Source organism: Hippoglossus hippoglossus, chromosome 7 (genome assembly GCF_009819705.1).
Source record: "Hippoglossus hippoglossus isolate fHipHip1 chromosome 7, fHipHip1.pri, whole genome shotgun sequence".
NCBI lineage: Eukaryota > Metazoa > Chordata > Actinopteri > Pleuronectiformes > Pleuronectidae > Hippoglossus > Hippoglossus hippoglossus.
The window spans coordinates 27279033-27300431 of record NC_047157.1 but is presented as its reverse complement, the minus strand read 5'-3'; the positions used below and the strand labels follow the sequence as shown (position 1 = coordinate 27300431).

The following is a 21399-nucleotide window of genomic DNA, read 5'->3' as shown; positions in this document are numbered from 1 at the left end:
GTTAAGGACAATTGGGTTGGAGAAAAATCGGGTATGTGGGGTCGGAGGGGACGGAGCGCATAAGACAGAGATGTATCCAGGCCTCACTGCTGTCAGGTTGATAGTCCTCCATCCAGAACAATATTTTCTGGATATTACAGGCCCAATAATAATAATACATAAAATTGGGCAGAGCCAAGCCAGCAAGCCCCTTGGGTCTTTCAAGCGATTGCCTTTTAATCCTGTGTGATTTACCATGAAGGATGAAGGATGCTATGCATCGGTCCAAAGTTTTAAAAAAATGTTTCCTTATCAAGGTGGGAATGTTTTGGAAGAGGTAAAGAAATTTTGGTAGCACAATCATTTTAATTAGGTTAACTCGGCCGACTAAGGAGAGTGGCAGGCTGGACCATCTCACCATATCCTGTTTACACTTTTCCAAGAGCACTCCAAAGTTCTTTATAAATAGCAGTGGAAAAGTGGGCGTGATTTCTACTCCAAGGTACTTAAATCCCTTCTTAACTACTTTGAATGGGAAATGTGATGGGGAAATTTGAGAGGCCGCCTGATTGAGAGGGAACATTTCACTCTTCTGGAGATTAATTTTGTAGCCAGATATTTTCCCAAACTGATTTAGAGTGTTGACAATTGAGGGAACTGCAGTTATAGGGTTAGATGTATATACTAGCAAGTCATCTGCATAGAGGGATAACTTTGGTTGAGATTTTAATGTCGTAATGCTTTTCCTTACTTTGTGCTGAGAAGCAGCAGCAGTGACAAAGTTGTCGTCGTCACCGGCTCTGACTGGTTGTGTTGTGCTGTACGTGACGTTAGAGTAATCTGGAGAGATTTCCACAGCAGCAGGAGGTCGGCCCTCGTCTCTGAGATCCTCGTACACGGGGCCGGGCTGCAGGAGACCAGGAGCGAATTCAGTTTCATTAATCAACCAAACAAAACCATTTAAATATAAACATATTATAATCTGCTCCTCTTTGGAGGAATCTGAATCTGTTTCTTTAAGATCTCTCTTCTTTTAACTTTTAATGACTTCCTCTTCTTTTCAAATCTTTTCTGGATGTTGGTCGACAAAGTTTCGTCACCTCCGGGACGTTTGTGTAATAACGACTGAAACTCACCTCAGGGACAGAAGCAGGATCCGTCTCCACCGGAGCTTCTGAAAAACACAAGAGTAAATCAAACTGGTGCCTGAGTTCACATCTGGAGCTTCAGCAGCAAAAGGTGACAACACAGGTTCTTTGAGTGGAATCAAAACCTTCTGTGTTTCCTTTCCCTCCGGATCTGGACATCCACCGGTTGGTTACAAATGGGGACTGATAATAGCTGATGTGGCTTATTTCTTATTATTAAAAGATAAATTAAAGGATGGAGTGATGTTAGGGAAGTAAAGTTCCAAAGCTTAGAGCCGGAGTTTCCCCTCATTAAGTCAGAAAGAATCAGATTCATTAATATTCACTTAATCCAGTTGTCACATCTCACATTGACACTATGGAACATACTTGACCTCATTTCCTGTCTTATTTCTGTTTCTACTTCCTGTTAATGTTTAGTCACCTGTTTCCAAACATCCTGCATTCGACCACTTCACCAGCTGTCTGTCTATTTCTGTATCTTCTAGTATTTGTCCTAGTATGTGTTCTAGTATGTGTTCTAGTATGTGTCCTAGTATGTGTCCTAGTATTTGTTCTAGTATTTGTCCTAGTATTTGTTCTAGTATGTGTTCTAGTATGTGTTCTAGTATTTGTTCTAGTATGTGTTCTAGTATTTGTCCTAGTATTTGTCCTAGTATGTGTTCTAGTATGTGTCCTAGTATGTGTTCTAGTATTTGTTCTAGTATTTGTTCTAGTATGTGTTCTAGTATTTGTCCTAGTATTTGTCCTAGTATGTGTCCTATTATGTGTTCTAGTATTTGTTCTAGTATTTGTTCTAGTATGTGTGCTAGTATTTGTTCTAGTATTTGTGCTAGTATGTGTTCTAGTATGTGTTCTAGTATTTGTTCTGGTATGTGTGCTAGTATGTGTTCTAGTATGTGTTCTAGTATGTGTCCTAGTATGTGTCCTAGTATTTGTTCTAGTATTTGTCCTAGTATTTGTTCTAGTATGTGTTCTAGTATGTGTTCTAGTATTTGTTCTAGTATGTGTTCTAGTATTTGTCCTAGTATTTGTCCTAGTATGTGTTCTAGTATGTGTCCTAGTATGTGTTCTAGTATTTGTTCTAGTATTTGTTCTAGTATGTGTTCTAGTATTTGTCCTAGTATTTGTCCTAGTATGTGTCCTATTATGTGTTCTAGTATTTGTTCTAGTATTTGTTCTAGTATGTGTGCTAGTATTTGTTCTAGTATTTGTGCTAGTATGTGTTCTAGTATGTGTTCTAGTATTTGTTCTAGTATGTGTGCTAGTATGTGTTCTAGTATGTGTTCTAGTATTTGTTCTAGTATGTGTTCTAGTATTTGGCCTAGTATTTGTTCTAGTATTTGTTCTAGTATTTCCTTGTGTCTGACCTGAACGTGTGTTGGACTTTGACGAGCGTTTTCCTCAGTTTGTTCTAGTATTTGTCCTAGTATTTGTTCTAGTATGTGTTCTAGTATGTGTTCTAGTATTTGTTCTAGTATGTGTTCTAGTATTTGTCCTAGTATGTGTCCTAGTATGTGTTCTAGTATTTGTTCTAGTATGTGTTCTAGTATTTGTCCTAGTATTTGTCCTAGTATGTGTCCTAGTATGTGTTCTAGTATTTGTTCTAGTATTTGTGCTAGTATGTGTGCTAGTATTTGTTCTAGTATTTGTGCTAGTATGTGTTCTAGTATGTGTTCTAGTATTTGTTCTAGTATGTGTTCTAGTATGTGTTCTAGTATTTGTTCTAGTATGTGTTCTAGTATTTGGCCTAGTATTTGTTCTAGTATTTGTTCTAGTATTTCCTTGTGTCTGACCTGAACGTGTGTTGGACTTTGACGAGCGTTTTCCTCGGTGTTTTGAAGCTTAGTAACTTTTCCTTCTTCTCCTTATTTCTGCACGTAAACTTTTGAACTTGTGTTTCGTGTTTGCTGCTGAATCAGAATCTGGGTTTTGGTCACGATGATTTTCATATTCACTGAAAACTGAAGATCCAGTTGTTGTGTGTGTGATCGACATGTGTGTACTTGTGTGTGTGTGTATTTCCTCTTGCCTCACCTCTGGGTCTGTTACTCCTCTTTCTGCAGAACATCAGTGCGGCCCCTGATAACAGGACGACCATGACGACCAGCGTCAGTCCCACAGTCAGAATCACGTCTTTATCACCTCCTGAGCATTGATACAGGACACATATTTAAATCTGTGTTTCAGCTTCAATAGGCACTGAGAGGATGTAGTTACATGTGTTTACCTGTCGTCTCAGGTGTCTGGACCAAAGACTGGTTGGTGGTTTCAGGTGAAGCTGATGAACGTGTGGAACTGGAGCTGGAACTGGGTGATGTTGTTGTGGAGTCTGAGGGGAAAATACACAGATTCACAGAAATCCTGACGACAGACGACAGATGATCCTCAGAGAAACTACAAGTCACTTGTTTACAAACTGGAAAAGGTTTCTATCATATTTGGATCTGGACCAAATCCATGAATTATTATCAGAAAAATCAATAAAAATGAAAAACGTCCTATTTCACAATGTTAAAGAAAGATAAAGTAAATATCTTGGATCTGCCCCAAAGTTAAATTAAATTAAATTTAAACGTAAATCTTCCCTGACCCAACATCCTTCCACCAGGTTTACTGGAAATCTGTCCAGTAGATTTTGTGTAATTGTTCTAACAGACAGACGAAAAACAACACAACCATGTGTTAGAGTGTTAGAGCTTTAACGTTAGAGAGCTTTAACGTTAGGAAGCTTTAACGTTAGAAAGCTTTAACGTTAGGAAGCTTTAACGTTAGAAAGCTTTAACGTTAGGAAGCTTTAACGTTAGGAAGCTTTAACGTTAGAAAGCTTTAACGTTAGGAAGCTTTAACGTTAGAAAGCTTTAACGTTAGAAAGCTTTAACGTTAGAAAGCTTTAACGTTAGAAAGCTTTAACGTTAGGAAGCTTTAACGTTAGAAAGCTTTAACGTTAGGAAGCTTTAACTTTAGGAAGCTTTAACGTTAGAAAGCTTTAACGTTAGGAAGCTTTAACGTTAGAAAGCTTTAACGTTAGGAAGCTTTAACGTTAGAAAGCTTTAACGTTAGGAAGCTTTAACTTTAGAAAGCTTTAACTTTAGGAAGCTTTAACGTTAGGAAGCTTTAACTTTAGAAAGCTTTAACGTTAGGAAGCTTTAACGTTAGGAAGCTTTAACGTTAGGAAGCTTTAACGTTAGGAAGCTTTAACTTTAGGAAGCTTTAACGTTAGGAAGCTTTAACGTTAGGAAGCTTTAACGTTAGGAAGCTTTAACGTTCGGAAGCTTTAACGTTAGAAAGCTTTAATGTTAGGAAGCTTTAACGTTAGAAAGCTTTAACGTTCGGAAGCTTTGACTTTAGGAAGCTTTAACGTTCGGAAGCTTTGACTTTAGGAAGCTTTAACGTTAGGAAGCTTTGACTTTAGGAAGCTTTAACGTTCGGAAGCTTTAACGTTAGGAAGCTTTAACGTTAGGAAGCTTTGACTTTAGGAAGCTTTAACGTTCGGAAGCTTTAACGTTAGGAAGCTTTAACGTTAGAAAGCTTTAACGTTCGGAAGCTTTAACGTTCGGAAGCTTTAACGTTAGGAAGCTTTAACGTTAGGAAGCTTTGACTTTAGGAAGCTTTAACGTTAGGAAGCTTTAACGTTAGGAAGCTTTAACGTTCGGAAGCTTTAACGTTAGGAAGCTTTAACGTTAGAAAGCTTTAACGTTAGGAAGCTTTGACTTTAGGAAGCTTTAACGTTCGGAAGCTTTAACGTTAGGAAGCTTTAACGTTAGAAAGCTTTAACGTTAGGAAGCTTTGACTTTAGGAAGCTTTAACGTTCGGAAGCTTTAACGTTAGAAAGCTTTAACGTTCGGAAGCTTTAACGTTAGGAAGCTTTAACTTTAGGAAGCTTTAACGTTAGGAAGCTTTAACTTTAGGAAGCTTTAACTTTAGAAAGCTTTAACTTTAGGAAGCTTTAACGTTCCGAAGCTTTAACGTTAGGAAGCTTTAACTTTAGGAAGCTTTAACTTTAGAAAGCTTTAACTTTAGGAAGCTTTAACGTTCCGAAGCTTTAACGTTAGAAAGCTTTAACTTTAGGAAGCTTTAACTTTAGGAAGCTTTAATGTTAGGAAGCTTTAATGTTAGAAATCGTTAACGTTAGGAAGCTTTAACGTTAGAAAGCTTTAACGTTAGGAAGCTTTAACGTTAGGAAGCTTTAACGTTAGGAAGCTTTAACGTTAGGAAGCTTTAACTTTAGGAAGCTTTAACGTTAGAAAGCTTTAACGTTAGGAAGCTTTAACTTTAGGAAGCTTTAACGTTAGAAAGCTTTAACGTTAGGAAGCTTTAACGTTAGAAAGCTTTAACGTTAGGAAGCTTTAACGTTAGAAAGCTTTAACGTTAGAAAGCTTTAACGTTAGGAAGCTTTAACTTTAGAAAGCTTTAACTTTAGGAAGCTTTAACGTTAGGAAGCTTTAACTTTAGAAAGCTTTAACGTTAGGAAGCTTTAACGTTAGGAAGCTTTAACGTTAGGAAGCTTTAACGTTAGGAAGCTTTAACTTTAGGAAGCTTTAACGTTAGGAAGCTTTAACGTTAGGAAGCTTTAACGTTAGGAAGCTTTAACGTTAGGAAGCTTTAACGTTAGAAAGCTTTAACGTTAGGAAGCTTTAACGTTAGAAAGCTTTAACGTTCGGAAGCTTTGACTTTAGGAAGCTTTAACGTTCGGAAGCTTTGACTTTAGGAAGCTTTAACGTTAGGAAGCTTTGACTTTAGGAAGCTTTAACGTTCGGAAGCTTTAACGTTAGGAAGCTTTAACGTTAGGAAGCTTTGACTTTAGGAAGCTTTAACGTTCGGAAGCTTTAACGTTAGGAAGCTTTAACGTTAGAAAGCTTTAACGTTAGGAAGCTTTAACGTTCGGAAGCTTTAACGTTAGGAAGCTTTAACGTTAGAAAGCTTTAACGTTAGGAAGCTTTGACTTTAGGAAGCTTTAACGTTCGGAAGCTTTAACGTTAGGAAGCTTTAACGTTAGAAAGCTTTAACGTTAGGAAGCTTTGACTTTAGGAAGCTTTAACGTTCGGAAGCTTTAACGTTAGAAAGCTTTAACGTTAGGAAGCTTTGACTTTAGGAAGCTTTAACGTTCGGAAGCTTTAACGTTAGGAAGCTTTAACGTTCGGAAGCTTTAACTTTAGAAAGCTTTAACTTTAGGAAGCTTTGACTTTAGGAAGCTTTAACGTTCGGAAGCTTTAACGTTAGAAAGCTTTAACGTTAGAAAGCTTTAACGTTAGGAAGCTTTGACTTTAGGAAGCTTTAACGTTCGGAAGCTTTAACGTTAGAAAGCTTTAACGTTCGGAAGCTTTAACGTTAGGAAGCTTTAACTTTAGGAAGCTTTAACTTTAGGAAGCTTTAACGTTAGGAAGCTTTAACGTTAGGAAGCTTTAACTTTAGGAAGCTTTAACTTTAGAAAGCTTTAACTTTAGGAAGCTTTAACGTTCCGAAGCTTTAACGTTAGGAAGCTTTAACTTTAGGAAGCTTTAACTTTAGAAAGCTTTAACTTTAGGAAGCTTTAACTTTAGGAAGCTTTAACTTTAGGAAGCTTTAATGTTAGAAATCGTTAACGTTAGGAAGCTTTAACGTTAGAAAGCTTTAACGTTAGGAAGCTTTAACGTTAGGAAGCTTTAACGTTAGGAAGCTTTAACGTTAGGAAGCTTTAACTTTAGGAAGCTTTAACGTTAGGAAGCTTTAACTTTAGGAAGCTTTAACGTTAGAAAGCTTTAATGTTAGAAATCGTTAACGTTAGGAAGCTTTAACGTTAGGAAGCTTTAACTTTAGGAAGCTTTAACTTTAGGAAGCTTTAATGTTAGAAATCGTTAACTTTAGGAAGCTTTAACTTTAGGAAGCTTTAACTTTAGGAAGCTTTAATGTTAGGAAGTTTTAATGTTAGAAATCGTTAACGTTAGAAAGCTTTAACGTTAGAAAGCTTTAACGTTAGAAAGCTTTAACGTTAGGAAGCTTTAACGTTAGGAAGCTTTAACGTTAGGAAGCTTTAACTTTAGGAAGCTTTAACTTTAGGAAGCTTTAACTTTAGGAAGCTTTAACGTTCGGAAGCTTTAACGTTAGAAAGCTTTAACTTTAGGAAGCTTTAACTTTAGGAAGCTTTAACTTTAGGAAGCTTTGACTTTAGGAAGCTTTAACGTTCGGAAGCTTTAACGTTCGGAAGCTTTGACTATAGGAAGCTTTAACGTTAGAAATCGTTAACGTTAGAAAGCTTTAACGTTAGAAAGCTTTAACGTTAGAAAGCTTTAACGTTAGGAAGCTTTAACGTTAGGAAGCTTTAACGTTCGGAAGCTTTGACTATAGGAAGCTTTAACGTTAGAAAGCTTTAACTTTAGGAAGCTTTAACTTTAGGAAGCTTTAACTTTAGGAAGCTTTAACTTTAGGAAGCTTTAACGTTAGAAAGCTTTAACGTTAGAAAGCTTTAACGTTAGAAAGCTTTAACGTTAGGAAGCTTTAACGTTAGGAAGCTTTAACGTTCGGAAGCTTTGACTATAGGAAGCTTTAACGTTAGGAAGCTTTAACTTTAGGAAGCTTTAACTTTAGGAAGCTTTAACTTTAGGAAGCTTTAACGTTAGAAAGCTTTAACTTTAGGAAGCTTTAACGTTAGGAAGCTTTAACGTTCCGAAGCTTTAACGTTAGAAAGCTTTAACTTTAGGAAGCTTTAACTTTAGGAAGCTTTAACGTTAGGAAGCTTTAACTTTAGGAAGCTTTAACGTTAGGAAGCTTTAACTTTAGGAAGCTTTAATGTTAGGAAGCTTTAATGTTAGAAATCGTTAACGTTAGGAAGCTTTAACGTTAGGAAGCTTTAACTTTAGGAAGCTTTAACGTTAGGAAGCTTTAACGTTAGAAAGCTTTAACGTTCGGAAGCTTTAACGTTAGGAAGCTTTAACGTTAGAAAGCTTTAACGTTAGGAAGCTTTAACTTTAGGAAGCTTTAACGTTAGGAAGCTTTAACGTTCCGAAGCTTTAACGTTAGAAAGCTTTAACTTTAGGAAGCTTTAACGTTAGGAAGCTTTAACTTTAGGAAGCTTTAATGTTAGGAAGCTTTAATGTTAGAAATCGTTAACGTTAGGAAGCTTTAACGTTAGGAAGCTTTAACTTTAGGAAGCTTTAACTTTAGGAAGCTTTAACGTTAGGAAGCTTTAACTTTAGGAAGCTTTAACGTTAGAAAGCTTTAATGTTAGAAATCGTTAACGTTAGGAAGCTTTAACTTTAGGAAGCTTTAACGTTAGGAAGCTTTAATGTTAGAAATCGTTAACGTTAGGAAGCTTTAACGTTAGAAAGCTTTAACTTTAGGAAGCTTTAACTTTAGGAAGCTTTAACGTTAGGAAGCTTTAACTTTAGGAAGCTTTAATGTTAGGAAGCTTTAATGTTAGAAATCGTTAACGTTAGGAAGCTTTAACGTTAGGAAGCTTTAACTTTAGGAAGCTTTAACTTTAGGAAGCTTTAACGTTAGGAAGCTTTAACTTTAGGAAGCTTTAACGTTAGAAAGCTTTAATGTTAGAAATCGTTAACGTTAGGAAGCTTTAACTTTAGGAAGCTTTAACGTTAGGAAGCTTTAATGTTAGAAATCGTTAACGTTAGGAAGCTTTAACGTTAGAAAGCTTTAACTTTTGGAAGCTTTAACGTTAGGAAGCTTTAACTTTAGGAAGCTTTAACTTTAGAAAGCTTTAACTTTAGGAAGCTTTAACGTTAGAAAGCTTTAACTTTAGAAAGCTTTAACGTTAGGAAGCTTTAACGTTAGGAAGCTTTAACTTTAGGAAGCTTTAACTTTAGGAAGCTTTAACTTTAGGAAGCTTTAACGTTAGAAAGCTTTAACGTTAGGAAGCTTTAACTTTAGGAAGCTTTAACGTTAGGAAGCTTTAACTTTAGGAAGCTTTAACGTTAGGAAGCTTTAACGTTACAAAGCTTTAACGTTAGGAAGCTTTAACGTTAGGAAGCTTTAACGTTAGGAAGCTTTAACTTTAGGAAGCTTTAACGTTAGGAAGCTTTAACGTTAGGAAGCTTTAACGTTAGGAAGCTTTAACTTTAGGAAGCTTTAACGTTAGGAAGCTTTAACGTTAGGAAGCTTTAACGTTAGAAAACTTTAACTTTAGGAAGCTTTAACGTTAGGAAGCTTTCACTTTAGGAAGCTTTAACTTTAGGAAGCTTTAACTTTAGGAAGCTTTAACGTTAGGAAGCTTTAACGTTAGAAAGCTTTAACGTGAGGAAGCTTTAACGTTAGGAAGCTTTAACTTTAGGAAGCTTTAACGTTCGCTCCAGTGGAAACTCACCATCTGTGACAATGACTTCAAAGTCTCTGTCTGATCCCACAGAACATGTGTAGCGTCCTGAGTCGGACCTGATGAGCTGTGTGATGGTCACAAACAGAAATCCTCTTCCTTCAGATCCTGTTAAATACTTGATGCTGTATCTGCCGCTTCGTTCTTCGTCACCTCTTGTTGTGACGAGAACGTTCATCCTCTCTCCACATTCTTCTCTGCAGAAGTATTTACGTCCTCCAGTGTTAGTGAAGACACATTCAACAGTGACGTCTCCTCCACTTCTTTTATAGAGCTGTTTTACTTCAGAGCTTCCTTCCAGCTGAGCTGTTGAGAAGACAAACATCTGTACTTAAAGGATCAACACGTAAGACTGACAGCAAGTGTTTCAAACAGGTACTGCAGCCCATATTCAGTTATCAGTCGTCCCCCGTCTCTGCAGTTTGTCCCAAATGCTGCAGCACGTGACAAGAAGCAAGAAAAGAGACTCACCTCGGGGCCTCCAGGTAATTTCAACGTCCCTGCTTCACAAAGAAGGACGACACAGTTTTATGTATTTTAGTTGAAACTCACCATCAGTGACGATGATCTGAAACTCCTGATACAAAGAAGACAAACTGCCGAGGCCACACCGGTACGTTCCAGAGTCAGACTTGCTGAGCTGTGTGATGGTCACTGTCAGATCTCCTGTAGTGACACCTCGTTCATATTTGATGCTGTATCGGCCGTTCCTCGCTTCATTTCTGTCTGTATCAATGAGAATATCTCCTGCTTCACATGCTCCCCGACAGAACTTCCTGCTTCCATATGAACTGAAGGAATATTTGACGGTGATGTCTTCTCCTTCATTAGCTGAGTAGGTGTAGATCTCTGCGCTGTCGACATCTGAACAGTCACACAAGAACAGTCAGTAGTTTATTATCATTAGTGTGGTAATAAGTGAACATCTGCACAGAGTCTGTGGTTAAACACAGAGACTGAAGGTTCCTGTTTTCGTTCACATCTTTCTTTTCTCCATCCTCTTTTATTCTCTCTGCAGAGTTTCTCTGTTAGTAAAGATTTCATTTAAACTGTAAACGTGAAAGTTAATTTCATTGAAACTGATAATTTGTGGGACGTCAGAGCTCAACACACTGACAGACTAGAGTGGATGTAAATATGGTGGATATCTGTAGAGCGGTTACTGAACACAGTCATTGGGACAAAATGGAATTATGTATTTATGTATTAGTATTAATGCATTTAATTATTTTTACAATTTTTATTATATTATTTTTATTTTCTTAGTCATTATGATCATAATTATTATTTTATTTATTTACTTTGTTATCATTTTTGTAATTGTTACTATTTTAGTTCTATGTTGTGTTTCTAGCATTAGTCCTGTCTCGTTATCCTGTTGTTACATTGAAACTGTAGAAGAAGAAGAAGAAGAAGAAGAAGAAGAAGAAGAAGAAGAAGAAGAAGCGTTATCTGTAATCTGTGATCTACCTGCAGAGAAAGCTTTCACTGACTTGAAACTGACCTTACAATCGACCCCGACCTTAGGACTGAACCCTGATGACCTTTCACACAGGCAGTTGACGAGAAGGGGGGGGGGGGGGGGGGGGGGGGGGGCTACATGACATCAGTGCTACTCCCAGAACATGGCAGCAAACAGAGACCTGTGGCTTTTATCTCAGCTAAACTTGATCCTGTGGCTGCAGGCCTGCCTACTTGTCTCAGAGCTGTAGCAGCTGCAGAGAAGGCTGAGAAGGCATCCAGGGGTTTAGTAGGATACTCCCCCCCCCACCCTGCTGGTCCCACATGCTGTGTCTATGAGTTAGTTGGAACAAAGACATCTCATCTGTCTGCTGCACGCTGGCTTCGTCATCATGCTGCTCTGTTGGAAATGTCTAACATCACTGTGAAAAGATGTAATGTTCTAAACCCAGCTACTCTTCTTCCAACAGAAGGAGATGGTGAACAACACAACTGTGTGGTAACAATAACTGAAGTGTGTTTCCCCAGACCAGACTTACAGGAAACACCACTGCAGAATCCAGACACTGAACTGTTTGTGGATCAGCGTCTCACAATTCAGACACAGGAGCGAATCAAGTGTGTTTCTCTGTGGTAACAGCACATGACACATTGATCACACCACCACTCCCTGCTTCTGTCTGCACAAGCAGCAGAGCTCACTGCTCTCAGTGAAGCAAGTTGGCTGAAGGGAAAACGGTGAATCTCTACACTGACAGTAGATAATTCCTTACATCGTGCTCTAGTGTCCCAGATGCTTGATGCTTCCCTCCTCCCCAAACAGGTTTCAGTATGTAAATGTGATGCTCACACTTCTAATAATGACCCGGTGTCACAAGCGGAGGACGGAGCGGATGCAGAAGTAAAAGCAGCTGCTCGCCAGCCACTTCCTGCCTCACACATTCTCTTACAGTTCCCATCCAACCACCCCCCACAGCTGACCTGCAGGAACTCCAACTTAGAGCCACAGCGGTTGAGCGTGCACTGTGGAGGAGATGTGGCTGCACGTACACAGATGGGTTGTTAAAGACGCACTCCCTACCCCGGTGACCGGACCACTCCGTGACCTGAAGCCCGGTAACTGGGTGGGAGTGAAAGACCTTAGGAGGAGAAGTTGGCGACATAGACGCTGGACAGGACCGTACCACATCCTGCTAACAACACACACAGCAGTAGAGGTCGCTGAAAGGACAACGTGGATTCATGCCAGTCACTGCAAGAGAGTTCCAGAACCAGACCATCCACCCACTGTACACACACTGAATACAGCCAGGCCTGTGTGGCCTTAGGGGAACTGTACTTTCCTCCTGTCAATAACTGTAATAGTTGTTTCCCCTATCATCTGGATATTGGGCTCCTCAGTCAGGTCCTTATGACTCCTCGCTTCCTTCTACAAACTTCTAGGACCCGATTCAACGTGAGGGTGACACAGGATTGTAAATCTACATCTTTTTGATTTTAATTAACTGAGACAAATGCAGATTATAGTGGAGGGAGACATTTTGAGATCTTAAATAAGGATCGGGCTGAATCTCATCGATCAGCCAGAGAAGAGATTTTCCTCTGAGTGAGTTTGATAAATGATGAAGATACTCACACAGGAAGAAGCAGCAGATCAAAGTGTAGCAGACGTTCATGTCGAGGCTCTGATGGTTGAATCTAATTCTGCTTTTTCTTCACTGATAAATAAGAAACTTGTCACTTCTCTAATTGACAGAGTCCCTCCCCCCCAACACCACACACAGCATCAGCTCCATCACCATTCATCTGCTTCCTGTTTACCTTCACCTCGATGAGACACATCTTGATTACACCCAGTGAATTTTATTTACACTCTTAAATAAATGTGTCCACGATGTGCCTTCATATTTCAATATGAAAACAGCTGTGATGGCCAATGAGTTATCAAATATATTGTTGAACCTTGAAACTTGGTCCCACGTCTCCACATCTTAGAGTCAGGGAGTTTTAAAGGATCCTGAGCTGTTTGACAAAGACACATGTTTTAAAGGTAAAGTCTCAGTAGGATTTCTTTCTATAAGGAGGATCTAACTAGTTGGAGGATCCCACAGAGTTTTTAGGAAATTGTACATTTTGAGTTGGTGAGGTTTAGAATCTGATTGAAGTGTAGATGCATTTTGGAGTTATAGGGTCAGGTGTCGTCTTTTCAGTTTAAGATCTGTTGGAGGCAGTGAAATGAAAAGTTTGTCAGATTCTCTGTGTTTAACCTGGATCACAACTTTATTCTGTTCGGAGCAGCATCTGAGTGTGATGTCAGAGGAACTGTGTGAATATGGTTTATTACAGGTCAACTTCCACACGTTCAGATAAAGAGGACAAGTTAGTTACTCATTGAATAAACTACAAAACTAATTAATTTAACTTTAATTTAGGATCAAAACATAATTGGGCCAATGAGCTGCTCAAAAGTCAGAAACTCTGAAACCCTGCAGCAGGTCTGAGGTGCTGCAGCAGAGAACCAGCAGAGGGCAGAAGATCTGTGCTTCACTGGTGATGAGCTGGAGATGTGCTCCTCTTCAGTGAGTCTGCAGGAGCTCAGCACGTCACTGACACTAACTGGTGCAAACACAGGAAACTAAACCAGTGGATCGGCTGCTGGTTTCTCAGGGTCAGAAAACAAACTGAGCACAGTAACAAGCTCCTGGTCTGGATTCACACAACCTCATGCTTTGTGTGAACAGCAGGTTCCAGGTCTCCACAGCTCGTTGGTAAAGAAGAACCCTGAACGTTGGGATGCTCTTCCTGTAACTCTGTGACCACAGACATTTTGTGGTCTGTGATTTTGGCCCTTTATGACGTGCACATCCTGCAGGTGGTGCCACCTCTCAAACAGCTTGTCTGTGTGAGACTCACACTCGGAGAATAAAAATGATTTCACTTGGATGCCAGCAGCAACGAATCCCTCCTCTTTTCAAGCTGTTTGTTTGCGTGGTAATTAAACTGAAAGATATGTCATCATATCTGCCTCCACCCTGTTTTCTCTGGACTCAGGCTGGTTCCTCCATCGTTGCAGCAGCAGAGTCGTCTCCGCCTGTCAGCTGTGATTGATTGGTCCTGTCACCATGGAGACAGATTATTTAGGAGCTGCTCTGATGTTATTCCAGCTTCCATCCACTGTTCTTTCATTCACGTTTATCCATCTATAGTTTATTCATTCTTTCTTCCATCTCGGTCTGACCATCCTCTTCTTCTCTGCTGTTTTTTAATCATCCCTCATTGCTTCTTATTTTTCAGTTTGACTTTTTTAATCTTCATTCTCTCCTCTTTCATCTGTACATGATCATACATCCCTTCCAACCTGCTGTTTTAAATGTGCTGCGCCATGAAGAAGAATATAAATCTCTCTACCTCCATCCTGCTCTTCCTCCTCCTCCTCCTCTTCTTCCTTCCTTCCTTCAGATCTCTAACCCCCCCCCCCCCCCCCCCCCCCCCCGGCTCATTGCCTTCTTTCACTCACTCCCTGTGTTCAACCTCCAACTCAACTTCTCTCCCTCTTATTAGCTCAGTGTTGGAGGGTTTGGATCCGAGAGACGAGAACGTTTTAATGGCGCTGGGTTGTTTCACATGTGTACGATTAGCTGTTCAGTGGAGTTGAAGCATTATATTCGAGCATCGGATGTGTTGTCACCTTCTGACGCCTTTAGTGCAATGAATCCTGGGATAAGTCAGGCCCGAGAATAGTTCCCTTGTTCTTACTCTGTAATGGAAGAACACATTTGAAGGAGCCTTCGAAATGGGACGGCCTAGTTGTGCCACTGTGACGGGGGGGCCTGATTGGTCGAGCAATCAAGCATTTTATTTAAATAGGTCAATCTCTGCATTAGCTCGAAAAATAATTGTCCTAACTTGAAGTCAAGTATTTCCTGTTACGAGTGCTCATGTCTCTTCTGATCTACAGCAGCATGATTTGAATCTCCTCCATGTTTTTTCTGCAGTGTTGATCTTCTGCATTACTGCCACCTGGTGGACTGGAGTTCATTAAGCAGGATATTTTACGTCATCACCGCTGATTTTTTGATCACGTCTAGTCTGAGGGAACCGTCATGGTTCAGTTACTCAGTGTCAAAGAAAACAAATAGCAGTCAAATGTAGGAAACAATATTAATATGTTGAACTTTTCTATCCGATGGTCGGGCTGAAAGAGAAAAACAAAAGAACAAGGAACATTTGACTCGTTATTTCGTTATATTTCATTTAATTAACTCTAAAGTTTTAGCACTTTCACGCCTTTCACTACTAAAAAAATGTCTGCACAAGGCTTTGTACGCTACACGACTTGAGATCAAGAGTTATGTCCAATAATCCACAAAGTTCAGTACTTAATTCATGCATTATAATATCTCCTGTTACACAGGCCCAGCACGTCATCCACCATCCTGCTGCGATGATCGACCTCATGACCTCACAATTTAATGGACATAATATCAGCAATGTAACATGTAATAATAAGGTACAAAATAAACAGTCAAGTAACAATCATATCGGTCCCCTGGAGTCTTCAAAAGGCATTGTGGGAAAATGATGCACCTGTAAATTTAAAGGCATGAGAGGAACATCGCAGATCAATGAGATCTGACAGTCGGGTATAGAAGGAGGATGTTTCCACCAATGCACATTGTGGTGTTGAAACTGAAGCTCCGCCTCCAGCTGCATCAATAATACTTTACTATTATTTGAATATGTGTCATCACATACGTTTCTGTACAAAGTCTGAAGAGGAGAAAATCAAATGAAACGTTATATGAAAACAAAGTGTGACACATAGACTCTGTATTATATCACAGATCATGTGACTCCTCACTTTGGGTTCGGGAACTGAGCTCAGACTACAGGAGGTCTGGATGGATTTCATTTTCCCTCTATTCACTTTGAGAGCTGGACTTCGTGATCTGACGTTCAGATTTTATAAAGCTTTAAAGCCCCTGCTTGTGCTTCGAGCTCTGCTTGTGCTCAGACTGTGCGCTTGCACTCGGATATTTCTGTGCTTGCACTCGGATATTTCTGTGCTTGGACAGATTCTGTGCTCCAGCTTCAGCTCTTCTCCTTGTGCTCACGCTGCTTCTGTGCTCGCTTGAATTCTTTGTGCAACAACTCAAAAAAACAATATAATGCCCAGTGAAGTGTTTACAAGAGAAATTGCTCCACCCTCGTTGTGGGTGCGTTAGCTTTACTTCCATTTACTTGGAGGGCGACGGTGCATGAACCGGGTTAAAGTCACATCTGTTCTGAGGAGGAATTCCCAAGGGAGGTCATGTGTCAGGACGTGTCTGTGATGGATCCCTCTCCCCTTTTTAACAAGTCTTAACAAACCTCTGTCTGATCATTTACCTCCTTAAAAACATCTTTACATAGTTTGAAGAGACAACCTGTCGTCTTCAGATGAAACATCAGGATCCATTTATTTCATATATTCTCTCTTTCTACCTCAACAATTCATTTTCAAACCTGAAAATGTATAAAGTTACTTGATTTTTCAGAGTCATCACCAGTTTTTCAGAACTATTTTCTGATATTCTAGTTCTTTTGCAGCACTTCTTCCTGTATCCTCTCATTTCTTTACTCCTTCGTATCTTTCTCACTCTTCACAGTTTGAAGCCATAAAAGTTTCCTCTTTTCCTCCAGAATTTCTCCTATTTCCACAAAATTGTTACTTCCAGCTCAAACAAATCTGAAGCTTCGATTCTTTAGTTCCAAGTTTGTATTTTCCCTTTCATCCCTCCGTTCTCGTCTCCGTTCTCGTATCACACCGTGGTCACAGAAAGCAGAGGGTTGTATATTTTCTTTCCGTCTGGCGACCTGGAGCCGTGAGCCAGCAGCTCCTGGATGGTGATCCAGTTGTCGAGGATTCTCCGGTTCCTCTTCTTGGTGATCTTCTTCTGGCTCAGTGACAGGATGTTGTTGCTGGGGGAGTCCTGTCGGGAGGAGCAGTGCTCTAATGTCGGGTCCCTGGAAATGAAATAATAAAAAATAGGCTATATATTGTCTTTCAGGACTTTGCTTTCCAAGTGAAAAGAACAAAGGGTAGTAAAGAGAAAATATACAATTGAATTGACAATTAAATACACATGAATACAATATATACAATTACATTTCTTTAAAAATCAATCTTGTATCTGGGAGACTTTTTCTCCTACACAAAATTGAACAACCATGATTTACTTTTCAGGGCTTTAAGGTGAATGTGATCGCGATGATGAATGTGTGTCAGTGTGGAACCTGAAACAAACAATTCTTCTTTGACTATTTGAGCTGTTTTCAGAGGATCATCGGTTTGGATTCACGAGGAGTTTGTCTCCAGGAGGTTTTGTGGATGTTCTCACTGAATAACGTCTCTACATCATCATCATCATCATCATCATCATCATCATCATCATCATCATGAGCAGGAGGAGTTGTCACTGATCTCATCTTAATGTCATGATGTGCTGCTGAACACAGACGTGTGACAAACCCCAAATAAAACGGATTTAAAAGCAAATTAAATTCTTATACATGTCGAAATAACCTCTCGAGATCCTCATGACAGTAACTGTTCCATCTAAAATAGTTCACCCTGTATATTCTTAGTTTATAGACATAGATCGCTGTTAATAATCCAAACTTCATGGAGAAATTCGTCAGGATTGAGCCGTGACCCTGAGTCATCGTACCTGTCTCCTTTGAGATAGTCCAGGCGGCTCTGCATCATGAACTCTCGTCTCCGTCTGTACTCTCTGGCTCTGAGCAGCTGCTGCTTCCTCTCCTCTTTGCTCCAGTAGCGGCCCTGTTTCAAGAACAGTTACATCAGGTGTGACGGGAGAAGACAGAAGAGCTCATTTAATGCAATAAACAAGTGAGTTAAACACTGAGCAACTTGTTGAGACTGGGAAAAATGTTATATTTTATTCTTGACCAGAAGTTAGAAGTTGTATAAAAACTTTTAGATCTAAGAACTTAAGCTGCAGGTCTAAGAACTAATTTCCCGGGGTTGTGTCATTGGTGAACAAACCCCCAGAAGCCTTTGAGAGTTTCCTGAAAGCTCCCATCCTCTCTTCAGGCAGATTGAGCCTTAGAGCCTGAAACAATTTTTAACTCCACAAAGTGACATCGATTAACTTGTATCCTTTGCAGCAGCTTGTGTCGGTGTGAGTCGAACCTCTGCTGGTTCTATGTTCACTGTTTGGACTCTACCTGCTTCATCTCGCTGGCAGCGTCGTCGTCGGTCGTCATGCCGCTGCGTTCCTCCCTGATCTTCATGGCTCTGGCCTTCAGCAGACGGTCCCTGACCGGCCGCTTGGCCACGTAGCGGGTCCCGTCGCTGCGGATCTTCACCTGCACACAGACGGTGTGAAGTCACACTGAAGGCAGGCAGACCTAGAGATGTTTATGTTTCCTGTACCTGGATGAAGGAGTCGTTCTGCTTCTCAACTGATTTAACCTCAGCACCCACAGTGATCCGGAATCTTTGAGTTGCAACCCACATTTTTGAACCACTGCAGTAATACACAATCCTCTGTGGTTCATTTTTCACAGCCTCATGCTTTGCTCTCTGCTGACCTCAGTGTAAGAAAACCCATGAAACATTGTCTTACTTAAATTTTACCGTGTTTACGATTGTTTGAATTACTGCTGATGTGACGATGGTTGTTTTGGACGCTGTTGTCAGGATGATGGGGGGGTGCAAATGGCTACTGCACAAGTGTTGTTTAATCCCATACGTCCCAGCTCGTAATCTCAGATCTGCAGATCAACTGTTGGTTCCCAGTGTAAAGGCGTGAAACTGAGGGCGGTAGAGTTTTTTCTGTGAGGGCGGTGGAATAACCCTCCAATCGGACAAGCTTCCTCGTTTAAAAACTCACTTTTATAATATGGCTTTTGACTAGATTTCTTATTTCTTTGTGTTTGTATTTTTTCTGTTTCTATGTTTGTGAAGCACTTTGGAAACTTGTTTTTGAAAAGCTCTATTTAAATAAAGTTTTATTATTATTATTAAAAGTTGAACCTTTTCCCGACATACCAGCGGAGTCTTTAAAAGACCCTTCACGCTGACTCCATGATCAGTGTCCTCACACTCTTTACCTTCCACTCCATGCGCTGCCGTGAGGCCGTTGGTGATGACTGTGTCAGCCCAAGTGGTAAGACCAGTCCTAACCGTGAGGCGCCAGCGTGGCGGTCCTCCAGACCACAGGGGGCGCTGTTCACACTCCTCGGACTGGCCGGCCCACTGCTCCCTGTGCCCGCCCCCCTCTCCTCCCCCTCGGCCCTGGTTTGGTCTCTGACTCGGTCCAGGGGGTCCACCAGGCCCTCGGAGGGCAGGGTCATACAGCTCTGGTAGCGCTCCGGTGGTTTGTTGTGGCTGTGGTGTCTCCGGGTGAAATAGGGACTGGACTCTGCACTTCCACCTCCAGGCCTGTTGGCGGCTCCATCTGCAATGGTAACGAATATTGCACAAAGTTAAAAAAACTGTAAATATAACATGAATGTCACCTTTTGGATTTTCTTCTTCGTGACTTGTTGTCGGCATGGTGCTGTATTTATTGGTGAATTAGCGCCACCAGCTGTTGATCAGTGGAAAATTGCAAAACTGCCGAATGTGATCAAATGTTTTTCGCACGTTAATGTTGTTGGTATTTATATGTAACATATACCTGCTATGGAGCTCCGCCCTCGGTCAGCCACACCCCTTCTTGAAGACGACGCCCCCTCCCTGGTCAGAGACCTGATGATGGAAACAGAAAATTATCGAGCGATATTTAAACTTAACAAAAATCCACACCTGCAATTTTACTAAGTTTAACTTGATGACGTGTTAATAGCAGCGGGAAAAAAAAGCATGAAGACCTGAACTTGGAGGGTGTGGAGGGGGTGGAGCTTGAGCCATTTGCCCCGCTGCCATTGGCTGTTTCGCATTTCCTGTAAGTGCTTGGAGAGAAGGAGCAGCTGAGGTTTGAGTGGCGTCTCTCTCTGTCCCGCCTGTGACGCCGCGGGGTCAGAGGGGAGTTCAGAGGGGGGAGGAGAGCCAGGGGGAGGAGAGGAGGCGGAGACATCAGTCGCCGCCCTGCTTCGTCTTCCTCTTCCTGCAGAGGCGGGATCTGCTCCGTGCTGACCAATGGCGTGCTCCGGCAGCTCTCCCCTCCGGTGTTGTAGGCGCTGGTGCTGTCTCTGTCGTCCAATCGCTCGCGCTCCGGGAGCTCGTTGATGGACGACAACTCGTGATGATGAGGGTCGTCGTTGTCATCGTTATCCACGTTATCCACATCTACAATAAAAAGATTGCATTGTAACATTTACAAAGGTGATAATTAAGAATTAATCTCATGTTCATCCTAAATTAGGCGGATTATGTCACATTCCCTCTTCACTTGTTGTCATGGTTACCTGCTTCTGAGGCGCCCGGTCGCACCGTCTCCTCCTCCATCATCCAGGCTTTCAGGCATCTCTCTCTCAGCTGCTGCATCTTCTGTGCCCGGAGAATATTGCGGCATTTAAACTCCAGGTGGCGCAACTCCTCATCGATGAGCGCCATCTCGTGCTCACTCAGGGTCTCGTTGCAGTTCACATCCACCACCAGGCAGGAAGTAGCTTCCTCTTCTTCCTGATCCGCCTCCTGTATTTCCTCTCGACCTTCTGCGTGCACATCGGTGTCGTCACAACCTTTTTTCGCCATCTCTCTGTGATGTTTTTTATGGCGTCTCTCGTATTGACATTTTATCTCCAGCAGCTCCTGGTATCGCTGGCACTCCTCCTCCGTCAGGCCCGGCATCATCATCATCATGGTCAGAGGCGGCTGGTGATGGTGGTGGTGGTGCTGCAGGTCAGAGGTCAGAGGTCAGTTAGAAGCCAAACAGGCCACAGAAGTGTTTCATTGATCCTGTCACAGTATTTTAATCTTTGCCTCCCACGGGTGGATTTTCCTCATTCGGGGCCCCAGGGCAAGAATATGTTCTTGGGCCCCGGACGGCCTCCACAATACAAACCAACTCTGAAGCTGAAATCAAACTATTAAAAGACTGAATCGTTTTAATATTGTTACAGTAAAATATAAAGTAAAATGTTAGGTTCTGATTGCGTAATCCTACTAACTAACTAACTAACTAACTAACTAACGCTGAGGAAACATATGTGGATCTTTCTGTGTAATTTGTTAACAGATTGTAAAATACAGAAAATGTCCAGACTGATACTTTGATAAGTTCATATTTGACCTTGTGATGGTCTGAATATTTGACCTTGTGATGGAGGTGGTGGGGGCTGCACGCTGCTGCTCCTGATCCTCCTCCTGCCGTCCACTCGAGGCCGGGGAGAGAGTCCGAGCTGAGCTGCAGGTCTCGCAGGTGGAGGAAAGGAGGGGTGGTGTCTCCTCGTCCAGGGCTGGGCGTCGGCCTGGGACTCGGACCGAGGCCGGGACTGAGTCTGGGACTGGGCCTGCGAGGAGGAGACAGGTTACCTGTTAGCGTCCACGTGGTT

At 41.2% G+C, this 21399-nt stretch overlaps 2 protein-coding genes across 2 annotated transcripts in view; both read right to left on the bottom strand.

The window, feature by feature from the left end:
* The window catches only part of LOC117764214 (polymeric immunoglobulin receptor-like), a 28606-nt gene extending 15784 nt beyond the window's left edge, over nucleotides 1-12822 (bottom strand). Inside the window, exons 1-4 of the mRNA XM_034589814.1 lie at nucleotides 12530-12822; nucleotides 9985-10296; nucleotides 9424-9738; nucleotides 3358-3459 (exon numbers count right to left, since the gene is read on the bottom strand). Of these exons, the coding sequence (XP_034445705.1) occupies nucleotides 3358-3459; nucleotides 9424-9738; nucleotides 9985-10296; nucleotides 12530-12569 (769 nt within the window). The 5' untranslated portion in view covers nucleotides 12570-12822. The remainder of the gene's footprint in view (nucleotides 1-3357; nucleotides 3460-9423; nucleotides 9739-9984; nucleotides 10297-12529) is intronic.
* Nucleotides 12823-15968: 3146 nt separating this feature from the next.
* LOC117764213 (PDZ domain-containing protein 4-like) overlaps nucleotides 15969-21399 on the bottom strand; it is a 32936-nt gene continuing 27505 nt past the window's right edge. The window contains 8 exon segments of the mRNA XM_034589813.1: nucleotides 15969-16899; nucleotides 17604-17716; nucleotides 18124-18264; nucleotides 19012-19358; nucleotides 19581-19651; nucleotides 19774-20191; nucleotides 20311-20740; nucleotides 21162-21357. Of these exon segments, the coding sequence (XP_034445704.1) occupies nucleotides 16695-16899; nucleotides 17604-17716; nucleotides 18124-18264; nucleotides 19012-19358; nucleotides 19581-19651; nucleotides 19774-20191; nucleotides 20311-20740; nucleotides 21162-21357 (1921 nt within the window). The 3' untranslated portion in view covers nucleotides 15969-16694.